The sequence below is a fragment of the Apium graveolens genome, chromosome 4 (assembly GCF_009905375.1).
Source record: "Apium graveolens cultivar Ventura chromosome 4, ASM990537v1, whole genome shotgun sequence".
In the NCBI taxonomy this organism is placed as follows: Eukaryota; Viridiplantae; Streptophyta; class Magnoliopsida; order Apiales; family Apiaceae; genus Apium; species Apium graveolens.
Window position 1 is genome coordinate 308,881,785 of NC_133650.1, and position 14,381 is coordinate 308,896,165.

The 14,381-nt window shown below is 31.9% G+C and overlaps 1 protein-coding gene across 1 annotated transcript; it reads right to left on the reverse strand.

Moving 5' to 3' along the window:
• Window positions 1-361: 361 nt before the first annotated feature.
• On the reverse strand, window positions 362-10,839 carry LOC141721663 (uncharacterized). Its single transcript, XM_074524678.1, has 13 exons — window positions 10,509-10,839; window positions 8,549-8,622; window positions 8,218-8,301; window positions 7,286-7,366; window positions 6,562-6,642; window positions 4,157-4,249; window positions 3,310-3,489; window positions 3,106-3,173; window positions 2,940-2,991; window positions 2,031-2,084; window positions 1,854-1,946; window positions 1,282-1,348; window positions 362-738 (listed from the first exon to the last, which is right to left on the reverse strand). Exons 1-13 carry the CDS (start codon window positions 10,648-10,650, stop codon window positions 647-649), a joined length of 1,161 nt encoding a protein of 386 aa, XP_074380779.1. The 5' UTR covers window positions 10,651-10,839; the 3' UTR covers window positions 362-646.
• Window positions 10,840-14,381: the final 3,542 nt, after the last annotated feature.

A 14,381-nucleotide genomic window follows, 5' to 3' on the forward strand; every position in this document is an offset into this window, starting at 1 on the left:
TCACATGTTACTTTCAATGGAAACACTTTTCCTAGATTATCTTTTTTAAAAATTATATAACAATAAATTAAAAATGGGTCTATACTTAAATAAAGAGTTGCATTAACACGTTAAGTAAAACTTGCAAAGTAGGATGTATTATGTTAAGTATCTGATTCTCCACTTTCTTAATTTAAAAATAAAGCAAAAAATGGTAACCAAATATATAATAAAGTGTTTAGATTTATTTGTTTACATGTTTTTTCTCAAGTAAAATATCCTGTCTACCTCATATGATACTTATTCTCTAAAAATTATATATAAGAAAAGTTGAAATTTTAACAGTTAGGTTATGTGCACACACCATATTAGACACAAGGAATACACTGATGTACATGAATGTATTACCAATTACTGTAGGTAGGTGACAAACTTAAAACAAATATTAACTATAAGGGGACTTATTGACCCCAAAAAGGACAAGTAACAAACTGTTGAACTAAACTAAAACTAATCTAATTAAATGTTCCTTACAAAATCTGGCTTGTCCTGCATCAATGTTTCAATGGTCTATAAACTTCGACCACAATATCCCTCTTGCATGAAACCAGGATTCTCGGCGTAATCATCCCAAGTGGCAAAACTATATAAGCATGCCACGGAAAGATCAACTGAATTTACCTATTTCCATCTTTTTCTTGATTGCCTTTTGACCATGGTATATGAAAGAATCTAATATCCCAGATACAGTGAAAACACCTGCAAAAACTTTGCCAATGATAAATCTATTCTACCAGAATGGTCACTCAAGTATCATAGAAGTAATAAATATTTTAAACTTATTCTCAATTCAAAGTGTTCTTTAAATTAAAGACTTAAAAACTTAAAAAAGAAGCCAACTTTGAGTGTTCTTTAAATTAAAGACTTAAAAACTAAAAGAAGAAGCCAACTTTGTGTACACTGAGCATTTAAAGGTTCTAAACAGTTCAAAATTGTATGACTGAAACGCATCTCTATATATATTTCAAATTCTCTTGAAATCAGGATGAGTCTGCTCAAAACTTTTCTTTTTTCGGATCTGTTTAAGAAGCTCAAAACGGGAATGTAATTAACTTTGTTAGAACACATTGTAATAACACCAGAGCTTCTTTGTATGCTCAAAATTCAGATGCTTAAAAGACAGTGGTATTAAAATTTGAAAATGGATAAAAAAACATATGTGCCACATATATAAGGGTAAGAAGGTTGTTAGTATAAATTGTTTAGGACAGGGGAAGAGACAGAGCGAGGGAGAGGGCTTACCGCCAACTATAGCACAAACATTTGTCAGAAAGTGCAGAAATGAAACATTTTCCTCTGAGAAAGTCACCTGCACCCAAGATTAATAAATACATGGGTTACCTATATGATTAGGTTGTGTTTGCATACTATATTGGTAAAGAAAGAAAGAAAAAGATAGAACTAGAGATATCAGAATCTTGCTTGATTTATGACCACAGTAATTATGAACAGAAAGACTCCCACAACTTTCTGGATAATAAGTAAATTTTGAACATCAGTTGATGGTAGCACTTTGAACCGATCAAAATTACAAGTTAGCATGGAAGGGGTGGAAGTAAAGTCATAGTAGTTAAATGGCGGTCAGTTTGAACTCAAATCAACTCTAGTTAGTTTTAGTCTAGTTCTATCAAGTATACCTGGATGAATGACACTTGTGCAGGTCAGATAAACATTACAATTGGCCTGGACAAGTTTTATCCATCCACATGCACATGATTGAAACCAAACCACAATATAACTAAAGGGAATCCAATTTCAAATCAGCAAACCATAAACACTTGCATACAAGAAAAGAAATGCAACAGCAAACCTACCTTTATGGGGGAAAGATCGTAGAAAAAGAAAACACCCGGAAGTGACTGGAGGCGACCGTGATCTGCGGTCCTAAAATGCTCTGTCACTGAGAACTACACCAGAGATAGGCCAATCCTTGTGTGAATTTTTTGAACATTACAGAACATGATAGATGTAATTGACATAAACTTTCAAACCTGATTAGACTGAATGGCATTTCCTCCGGCATCTGTGTAGACAGTTGGTACCACCTGCAGAACAGATGATTAAGCTTTGTAAACATGTGCTACAATCTGAGTATAATATATTTCATACCATAGATGCCTAAAAGTGTACAACTAAATTTTTTTAGCACAATGTATAGGTCAAAAAAAATTCAATGCATCTGACGGATGAATAAAACAAGGACCGCACCATATGCTTGTAAATCATCCAATCTTAGTTAATATTATCGAGAAGTAGATAGATAAAAACTCTTGGATTTAGATTTTTTATAATTATTTGCAGCTAAAAGTGAACAAAATAATGTGAAGGGAAAAATCTTGTTCGCCACTTCATTCAGTTATTCGACAGTTATAGGGAGATCAATCATTGCATGGGTGATGCTTGCATATGGTTGAGAATTTTATTCAAGTAGCTTGCAAAACTTTAGACACACACACACACACACATATATATACAAGAAAGCAATCCGTATTCATATTCCAACAACAACATGTAACTCAAATGAATTGGAAAGAGGTATTCGTATTTTCTAATAGCGTTTCTTGTGCGCACAATAAATAACTTTATAATGAAAACGATGATGGGAATAATGTGCCTGTACATGACTTACTACTTCATAATACACAAAAGTATAAACTGCTGGAATCAGTAATTTAATCTTAAATTAGAAGTATGCAGAATCTAGAGAATAATTAGCAAAATTATTTCAAGATAATATACATAAATTATGAAAACCAATCCCCAAAGAAAGAGAAAGAAGAATTCCCCTTGCTTTGTTTCACTCCTCTCCACCACACTCGCACAAAAAAAATGCTTAGCAGGGACATAATATAAATAGTAGAAAAAAATTGAAATTCGGAGGCACTGATTAAGGCACTAACCTTGATGAAATACTGGTACATTCCACTTGGTGGTTCTTGTATCCATTGCACGCTAAGATTAAATTTAGCAAATATAAATAAGCATTTTGGCTAGCAGGTGTTGGCACAAGAATATTTGTATTAAAAATTATGTATTAGATAAAAAATGAAATATGAAGAAAAATACCCATCAAGAGGATTTAAAACACCGGGAAAGTAGTCTCCAAATGCTAATCTATTAATCTTGTGACTTATCTGCATGATGAAAAATTATACAATTTACGTACTTCTAGTACAAGGATAAAGAATGTGGACAACCTATTTATTTGCAAGTTCATCATTTATTTTTTGTATCCACAACTAAAACACCAGGCATCTAAAGATGACTTACATTGAAACTATCCATTTGAAAAACCAGCAAATCATGCACATGAACATTTGATTGTTGAAAACTTTTTCCAGGTGCAAAATGAAAATTTCCGGCCACCTTATTAACTTCCAAAAATCCATACATATTACATCCCTCACCCTCTTCGTCCTTGATCTGCTTTAGGAATCCTTCTCTTCTGCACTGATAAAAAGATTTAAAATCAGGAAAACTAAAAATATAGTCAAGTACAAAGATACAAGTATACAACAATGCAAATTATTCAGCAAGTTCCACAAAAGGATGCTAAGAGTTCCAGATCATTATGAAGTTTGAAAGAGAAGCGTGCCGTCAGCTTAAAAGGTAATCATCCAGAACAATGACAGAAAATAAATGGTCATTAATGCTTCATGATGCAACTTATCTCTTCGTAACACAAGGCTCCCACACAAGCAAAATATCCCTCCATCAGATTCATCAAAGCACTGGTTGCTCAGTCTAATTCTACGAAGTACTCATATAAGTTTGGTACAGTTAACTGATGAAGCAAACATTTATTAATGCACATAATTGCACAACTCTAGACTTCTAGTTCTGGAAAATATTTACATAACAAAAAATCAACTCAACGATCTGTCCCAATTATTTATGTGATTTATGTCATATCAACCATACCATCAAAGACTAATTAAGCAATATCACCCCATATAAAATATAACAATTCACATGAACAAAATTGTATAGGTATATAAATTCTATAGTGGACTTTACAATCATAAAGTTGCTAACTAAGTTGAGATAGAGTACCGATCAAAGTCATTGAAGTACAGTTTAACATGTCCAAATACTTGAGAGAGAACCAGCAGCATACCTGGTCAAGCAAATCTGGATTTGTGATGGCCCAACCCTTTTTTCGATATGCTTCACGGACATCTTCACAGGTGTTGCAACAATCATCATCCGACTGCAACACAGTAAAGTTTGTCTTCAAAGTGATTTTAAGTTGATAAATGAATAGTCTTTATAAGAAATCACCTCTAAATCTATATTATAACACAGATGCCAAGAGTAGCACAACAGGACATTGTCGCAAAAAATAACTTCATGGTAACTTATAAGAATCATTAGAATCAAAATTAGGAAACATTAACTTAGTTAGAGCAACTCCAATAGAGTAGTTATTTGAGGTCCTTGGGTTCAAGTTAAAATATTTTTGTACAAATTAGTGCAACAATGTCTTGGTGCTTCCTTAAAAACTTAGAAATCTCTCTTATGCCTTATTTATAAGGAACCAAAAGCCATTCCTTATCTCATTTTTATTAATAAAATATTCATTGGCCACCTTTCCTCCACTTCAAGTAGAAAGCTAGAGTTGAAAAAAATACTATAATAATACTAGGAAGCAAATATAAGGAATATTGTTGGAGTTGAGCTATAATAGAATGTCTTAAATCACGAGGATTCATTATATTAATATTATTTTTAAAAATGTGCTAGAATTCTACTGGAGTTGCTCTAAGACGAGAATTGAGACATTTTCAGTGGCCACTAAATAGTAAATTCTAAACAGTGAATTCAAATAATACATATTCCTTGTATTCAGATGAAGTTATATACTTAAATTACATGGACGAGAAAACAAACAAATGTGAAATATAGAGAAAGAGAGGAGCTAATTTTTAACTTTTTACACTAATACAATTGTTGAAGCCCTGACATAACTTCCGGCGAGTTAACAATTCCTTGATTGATATTATGTAATTCTGATTGCAGACGAAGGAATTGATGTGTATAAATTACACATCATTCATAATTAAAATTTGCAAGTAATTAGGTGTTTTATTTATGTTAAGTAAGTAGATTCTTAGGAATATTTTCTATGGTAAGAGAGACATAACAAAATTGGTTTACACTATTACATTATTTAATTGTAGTACTACTTTATTATTTGAACGTAAATTTAGATATCAATAAGAAATGGTTCTCTTTTTATAAGGAACTTGGGTTCCAAGAAATATGATACTTAAATGAACTCTTGTAATATTCATTATTGATCAACGTTGGGTATTATATATTGACGATTATTAAACAAATCTGAGAATTTATTTGTGTTTGTAGACAGGTTTTATCCCTGTTTTCTAAGCTTTTTAACCTTGCCCTATATCAGCTATTAGAAGATATAGTCTTCCATCTATGGTTTAAGATAATCAGACATATCCATACTTCTATAACAAACTATTAAGACCGAAATCAGTCGATTAGTCAATCTTCTGGGATGGGTTAAATTATTTAGAATATTGATCATTGGGTTCTTTGAGCTATATAATAACGATAATTATAATAGGATCTCAGATAGTATAATAACATATGTTTTGGCTCATCTTTCATCCTAATAAATTAACAAAAATCTGGACTTCTAAAAATAGGATATTAGATATTACATTCAATTGAGGCAAAAAGATTGCTTTTAAAAAGTAAATCATAGATTGTATCTAAAATAAGTCGGTTGAATATATAGTTGGATTAAAACAAAAAATCATTCTAATAATTAACCGTACGTAGAATTTAACTGTACCAGGATGTACCACTCAACTACACTTATTCAATAGGAGTACTTATACTTATTACTCCACCAACCAACTTTTTTTTCAAAATTAAGAAAATTTAATACATAGAACTTCAAAATAATTAATACGAAGCACACTCATATTTCTTGTATTTTAAAATGTTTCATGGCGGAGCATCAGATGCATGATGGCCCATGAAATTGTCCAAGGGAACCTGGTTAAAAGGTATTCAAAACCTATTGAAAAATTACAAGCGTTACCTGGACTTTACCGGAAGTCATCAACATAAATATGAGTCCAAGTGTCGGACTTGGTAAATCTTAATATTTTGATTAATTTTTTGCTTTAAATGAAGTGTTAAATGTCTATACCATGCCCGGATCTAAAGATCTGGACTAATATAAGTATCGCATTAATTCCTTAACTTATAGGATTCTTATTAGGATATCTAATTACATACGGCTGTACTAAAGTAAGTTGTAAGAGTTCTATTACAAGGGTTCTCATTTCTCAGGTACACTTTTATGCGAAGAGTAATATCAAAACTAAGGATACATACAACCTGGTACAAAGAGGATTCATTATTAATAGCCACAGAGTCTATTAAGAATGAAACCTCTTTGGGTATGAACATAACATAAAGTTTTGCATTAAAAAATTTAAAATACAGATAATACACTAGACAGTGGGACACGAAACAGAAGCATACTGATTCTGCACCATAACATGAACCGCAATATGTTTCATTGTGTTCCAGCCGACCACCGTGTTTTTGTAATGGCTTCTCAATCTGTGGTCAGTAAAGGAGATTATAAGTATGAAGCACAAATGTAACTACAAAACGATAAATATACATATTAGTTAGGTAACTTAAGAATAAATTTGCAGCATATAACCAAAAATATGAAAACCAAGTATTAAAACTTAAAAGCAGTTGACTGGTTTAAGATTTGATTACCAAAACGTACAGCAATGATTCTCTGTTGGTAAACATTCCCAGCACTTTAATTTAAAATGGTATGATATGGTTTTCAAAATTCTACTTCATATTTTTTATCAGTTGCAGATCTCATTTACTATTTTTTCATAACTTGAGAATTAATCAAACACAAATTATATTTGCAGTTGTTTCTAGAAAGTACTAAAAGTGAAGATAATCATAATACTATAAGTATTATCAAATTATCAATTCATAGTAAATATCATTCACAAATATAATTATTTTTTAAGATATGTATTTTCACAAATCATCAGGTTCTAAACCTAACATATGTCTCTACTTCCATTCATATGACACCTCGCTCATACAAGAACGGTGATTAGTGATATTACTTCCAATCATTTTAGTAAAATTCTTTTTATCATTAGGGACCGTACAAACTACGAATTAGTAATATAAGAATAAGGTTTATAACATCATGTCTGTCACTAACCTTAGGAGAACCAATACCATCCTCCCTTGATTCTATGACATTTCCATTGGTGTCGATCCTTTTCTTGAAGATGTGATGTCTCTGCAAATAAAAAGTAAATTTAGGGGGCACCCACGCAGCATATTACTATATTGCATATAAACTCTAGGAATACACAGTCCAACAGGGTTTAACCATTTGTATATATTTCAATTTCCAGGTTTCCTGTTTGCCATACCCTACCAAATACTCTTATATGTATGAATTGAACTAGGTGGCCAACTTTCCCAGAAATGAGAACTCAAATAAAACCATGTTGTGATACCATGTTGGATGGTCAACTCTCCCAAAAACTGAAGGTTGGGAGAAGTGCTACCTATATCGTTATACATTTGCATTTAGAAAATGAATTGTCCCCGTGCCATGTAAAAAAGAGCTGCAACTCAAGAGAACTGTTAAAATAATAATTAAAAGTTGTTTTATTTATTTTTAAATTGTTTTTTAATTATAAGTTATTGGTTATTAGGATAAGTAGATTTAGTTCCAAAGATTAGGATGAAAAGTAGAGATAGCTATTGAAATTTATCATGTGTGATGTGACTATCTCTTAGAAGTAGTTATCCCAATGTATTAACCTATAAAAAACAAGATTAGTATTCAGAATTTAACGATTGAGATAGTAAGATCTTTGTTCCTTAATTTTAATTTTTCCATTAAAAAACCAACAAGAACAAAATATTTAATCTACTATTTTGGTGTTAAACCAAAGTTAAAAGGGTAAAAGATGAAAATCACATAAGGACCATTCACCTTCAACGGACTAACAATGTAGGGAACTAAGAGAGTACTATTATATGACAAAAAATATGTCTACGCTTCCATGCTCATGCATTTGAGAGACGATGAGTACATGGAATCCAATAGCAAAAATTATCCTCTATTAGTACACATACAATGTCAAGATGCTGCTCTCCACTAATATCCATGGCATCGAGACTGAGCATAGAACAACGAAGTGCAGGAAAAGTCACATCAAACTGCAATTGAAAAAATTGGTAATTAATTAACCAACAGTTGGTGATTTGCATACTTTAATTACACAAAAAAATTGATGCGGGGAAGCATAGTATGCTAAAACTTATAAAAGTTATGTCCGCCATATCCTGGGGGCTTTTATTTTGCTAAGACGGGATGGGAGGGAGACAGGTTGATAATCTTAATCATCCTGCAGTCTAGCAAACGAGATAAATAAACAAATCGTAGAAATAAATATATGACAGTTACATTAATTTTCAGAGTCTCCCCTCTCGAAGTGTCAACAACTAGCCTTGTTTCTGTTACAGCATGAAGATACAATCCTGGAAAACAGCAAATAATATTTAAGACACTGAATACAAACATACAAGTCAAGACAAAAACAAAATACAAACATACAAGTGTTTAGAAGCAAATCAGGTATTCTCTCTACTAACAAGCTAACAGAAGAAGCACCTCTATTAACAATAATATAAAGCAAACAACGAACTGAAACAATGTACCAACAAAGGGCTGGTGCAGTGGTCGAGGTCTTGGCTTCTCTAAGAGAGGTCAAGGGTTCGACTCTTGACGTGTGCGTGACTTTAACAATAAAAAGAACAAAAAAACTGAAAAAATGCAAGCCATATAATTTCACATTAAAATGTCTTGTATCAGAATGTATGCCACTCATATAATATATGAGTATATAAGAAGTCCCAAAATTTAGCAGTAAGATACAGAATTACAATGACAAGATATTAATGTTTAATGTAGTAAACGAAACCTAGGTAACAATGTTCACTGCCCTAAAAAAAAAAGGTGTAACAATGTTCACATTGCTAGACAGACTATACATCTTTAAGATTTGTAAAACTGATTTTCATATCATGATACCTGACATCTTTTTTCTCAATATTAGACTTGTCTTGAGAAAAGCAATGACAAGATATTAATGTTTAATGTAGTAAACTAAATCTAGGTAACAATGTTCACATTGCTAGACAGACTATAGTCACTATACATCTTTAAGATTTGTAAAACTGATTTCATATCAGGATAGCTTGATCAGCTAGCATTAATTTCTATTTTCTAAAATGTGCTCCCATTCAATTCATTATTCATACAACCTCATTCTTTCTTCTATTCTCTTTCTCCTTTTCATCGTATGATTACACTAGCTAAATAGAAACTGACTTATACCCAAGCTTTGCACATATGAGTGACTTAACATGTAAGCTTTCAATTTAAGTGGAGTGGTGGGCTCCCTCCCTCCTACCCCCCAAACTTTCTTTCCTTACATATTATGCAAAAGAGATTATTATGCGATACATTATAAATTATCTTGCAATATTTGAAACATTACCTCGTGAAGCACACCTCTACGCATAGAATGTAAACCAAATAATCTAATTAACAACTTTACCTTTTAGCAAACACCGAAATTTCACCATGTGTCCGTCTGTAATTTGAAGTTTACTTCACACTAAACAAGGAGACTACTTTTATAAATCTCCATTGTACCGCGAATAGTTAAAAATTAAAAACAGGTGATCCATCAATGATCATCCTATTATGTTGCAAATAGTTTAACGAAATTAACAACAAAAACATTTAAAGACAAAGCACTCTATATAAATAGTCCTTTTACACTTCCGACAATCATAAAGACAAATGTATGAAGCATGGACCTATCGGGATTAAATAACTAGAAACAACCGAGTGATCTTTGACTACTGAACATAAAATTTCTAATATATTCACTTTCATTTCCATATTCACTTATAACCAAAAGATTTAATTAGAGCCTCCAAGTCTTATAACTACGGAAATTTTCATTTTAATTCTATTCCTTTCTGTATAATAAACATTTCCTCTCTATCCAACAGACTCATTGATTTCTTTACACACCATCAACACAAAAACATAAAATAAAAAACCAAAACTTCACATCTAAATTCAAATAATTTACCACATAACACAACTTCTTCACCACAGATCCAAGTAATCATAACAAACACAAACAAAACATCATCAATTCATAAGCACATACATTTATAGAGAGAGAGAGAGAGATAGAGAGAGGGGGGAAGAGAGAGAGAGAGAGAGAGGGAGAGAGAGAGAGAGAGAGAGAGAGAGAGAGAGAGAGAGAGAGAGAGAGAGAGGGAGAGAGAGAGAGGGAGAGAGAGAGAGAGAGAGAGAGAGAGAGAGAGAGAGAGAGAGGACAAACTGAGTTCGGAGACGAAGAGCAAGATCATGACAATGGAAGAAACGAGAGTAATTACACCACCAGAAATGGTACGGCTATAGAAATCTTCATTGACCTTCGGATACGCATCTAAATTACGAAGCTTACTCACTAAATTATCCATTATTAACAAACTAATAACTTATAACCAAACAGATTCGATCTCAAAAGCATCCAATTATAAAATTTTAAATTCTTAATTGATCGAATTTTATAAACAAGGAGAATTGGGGGAGAAACGAGCGAGAGAGAGTCGCCGGAGAAAATTAAGTGCGTCGTCGGCTTTTCTTTCGGATGTTATGTTTGATCATACCTCTTGTTATTGGGCCTTTTGGATTGGTGTATGTAAGAATTGGGCCTTTTGTATGTGTGTGTGTCTATGGGCTTTAGTAGGTTTGTGAATGTTTGGGTCGGACCTTTTGGTTTATTTCAAGGTAACTGACCTTGTAGGCCGGATTTTAGATAGTTTGGGCTCTCTTTAGAAACAAATTCAATATTTATGGTATATATTTAATTGAGGCGAACTCGAGCCGGAGTTGGGATATTCGGAGTTTTAGTCAATAATCGGTAAAATTAATTTTAACTAGAGTTAAAAATTATGGCCTCTTCTAAGTTGTTAAGTAACCAGTTGTTTTAAAATTTTAAATTGTTAGTGGAAGGTCTGAACATGAGTTCACCTCAATTGTATAATATGTTTCAATCGTTCAACAAATATAATCAATGCCAATATATATATATATATCAATAACAAATATTTAAATTAAATAAACGGGGTGAGAGCACCTGAACCCGAGTTTCTGCTTAAACCGAGTTTCAATACCATGTTAAGTAAATAGTCGATTTAAAATCCCAATATGTCGGAGAAAGGCCCAAAAATTATATACACTTTGACGAAGTTCAAATTCGAGCCCGAACTATTAACTCAAGTCAACTCAATTACACCTCTAAATTTGACATTGGACTTCCAAGTGAAGATATGATCTTGAATTTACTCTTTTCAATTATCATTTTCCCAACAAGAATCTAATGGAAACTAATTAAAATAATATGTTAGAAAAAAAATAATTGAATGATGAAGAAATGAGCAAAAAGAGAACAAAAGTAATGATACCCAACTGTTTATTGTCATTTTCCCAAAATTAGAAAAAGGTCATAAAAATTATTGGAAAATAACATGTATAATGAATAGACACAATTCGTGGGTCTATGCCACTTCTAGTGCTTCTCTTTTCTCATGTTCAACATACACTTTACAAATATTAGAGAGACTGAGAGAGTGCCCTATATTACTATTTTTTTTTATTTTTTTTTTCTATCGTAGGTAACCCGCAGCCGCTACCATTCGGGTGCGCACTGAACCAAGGTAAACCACATTTAAGTGACATGCTCTGACTCAGGAGGCATAATCATAAATTCTCCTCCCGTGGGATTCGAACCTGTGACCAAGAGGATAGTTTTCCTCTCTTTAACCAACCAGCTGAGCCAACCCTTGCGGGACCCTATATTACTATTTTGTGCAAGTATATGTAAAACAAAATGAATAAATAATATCAATATATCATAAATGTTGAATATTTGGAAAGAATTGAAAAAATTATAAAATTTGATAAAATTAGCTGAATAATAAATAATTGTTTAAGAGCAATTTTTGATCTAAAAAAGTGATTTTATAAAAAAAATAAATATAAATTAGGTTTTTTTTATAAAAATACCCATGTTGCAGAAATATTTTCAAAAATACGTTTTGGATTTGCAACATTTCAACCTCTTATACAATTTCGAGTAATCTCCTCTGTAACATTTGTAATCTTGTATATAATTTATAGTAATATCCTCTGCACCCTCATATGTAACATTGATCTTATTTTTATAAACAAGTTAAAAAAATATGAGCATTTTCTTATAAATTCCCTATAACATAATGGGACAAGAGGGGGGTGGGGGAGAAAGATGGTGGGGGAAAGTAAGTGGGAAGAGCACTGTCGTTAGTGGGCCCTAATGAATCATGGCCAGCCCAACAATGTTGTTTTGTGTTGCTCAACATGGGCCCACAAACGTCTTCTTTTTTCTCCATCTTCAAACATTTTAGGCCCATGATTCTGTTGGAGACCATTAGTTACTTGACAGTTACTACTTCAGTTGCTATTTATGAAATCATTGTTATGTCACTTATTTGTTTTGATTTTCAACTAGTTGTATGTAAGATAGAAAACAGATAAATTTTGATTATGTAACTTCAATTTTTAATTAGGGGTGCAAAAATTGTTCTCTTATTCTTATTATTTACGTCACGTATTTAAACTAGTATTTAAACTAATGAATGATTTTTATTTTCTCGCCGTCACGTAAACAAAGATAAACCGCACTTAAACGACATGTTGAGGCGTAATCATAAATTTTCATTCCGTGAGATTCGAAACTGTGACCAAGAGGATAATTATCTAGGGCCGTAAACGATCTGAGCTAATCGTTAGGCTCGACTTGGCTCGACTCGTTTAACTCGACTCGACTTGACTCGTTAAGTAATCGAGCTCGAGTTCGAACAAGAAAATATGTTCGTTTAGCTTATCGAGTCGATCCAAGTTTTACAAGTGGTCGACTTGAACTCGACTCGAGATCGACTCGACTCGTTAAACTCGACTTGAACTCGACTCGATAAGCAATATGCATAAAAAAAATCTAAATATAACATGTGTATGCTCTATTCTCTACTCGCGTATTCCTAATTGAACTGCACTTAAATTTTATTTTATTTGGGTTGCGTCTTGTTTGGACTCTAATTGTGAAAAAAGACCAAAAAAATTAAAAAAAATTAATGATCAACTCGAACTCGACTCGAAAAGTTCGTGAACAACTCGAACTCGGCTCGGTTGTTAACGAACTCGAGTTCGAACATGAAAATCTGATCGTTAAACTTTTCGAACTCGACTCGTTAAGAAAAACTCGACTCGATTCGGTTCGTTTACAACCCTATAATTATCCATTCTTTGATTAACTGAGCCAGCCCTTTTTTGGGTAACTCAACTTGTTAAATTCGAAATTCTAGGAATTATCATTTACCGTCAAGGTTCTAGGTTAGATTATTTCAGACGAACGCACAGATCTAAGTAATATTTAAGTAGGGAGTCATGCGTGTGGGATGTTGTGTTAATCCTTTTTAATTCATTTGTGCAAGCGGACCCGAAGGAAGTTATCGAAAAAAAGAAGAGTTAATTGCACTTTGCAATCCCCATCTTTCATTTAAAATCAAAACAGTATACCTATTTTGCAAAATACAGTTTGCCACCCTTAACTTTCAATATCAACTACAACATGCATCCCTTGCTGTTATAAAATTGAAATTGAGTTGTTAATATTAATAACTAAAATTTCAAATTAATTAAAATATTTATTTTAATGCATTTTTTACATGAAAAAAATTATAGCTATTTTCTATTAGTAATACTCTAAATTAATCATAATGCTAAATACTTAAAATATATTTATTAAGCAAAATATATCTTTATATATATAATCATAAAGTTTCTAAATATATCTATATTTTAAAATTTTAAAAATTATACTGAGTAATAAAATAATTGAAATTAAAATTATTTTTATAATTTGAAATTCTAAATTTTAGTTTAATTTAAAAAAATTTAAAATTATTATTTAAATATTATGCTGAATTTCAATTTTACCCTCCACAATATAAATATTTTTAACAAATGGTTAAAGGGATGCATATTGTATTTGATGTCTAAAGTTAGGGGTTGCAAACTGTATTTTTGAAAATTAAAAGTAAGTATATAGTTTTGTTATTCAATGAAAGGTAGGGGTTGCAAAATGCAATTAACTCAAAAAAGAAAGAAATGA

What these genes read in the sequence shown, in the direction of transcription:
- LOC141721663 (XM_074524678.1), bottom strand. Translation starts at nt 10,650, where the DNA reads ATGGATAATTTAGTGAGTAAGCTTCGTAATTTAGATGCGTATCCGAAG. An exon ending in GCTCTTCGTCTCCGAACTCA is followed by an intron (nt 8,623 to 10,508) that starts GTTTGTCCTCTC and finishes GCTGTTTTCCAG; the next exon opens with GATTGTATCTTCATGCTGTA. An exon ending in TGTTTGTGCTATAGTTGGCG is followed by an intron (nt 739 to 1,281) that starts GTAAGCCCTCTC and finishes AAGTTTTTGCAG; the next exon opens with GTGTTTTCACTGTATCTGGG.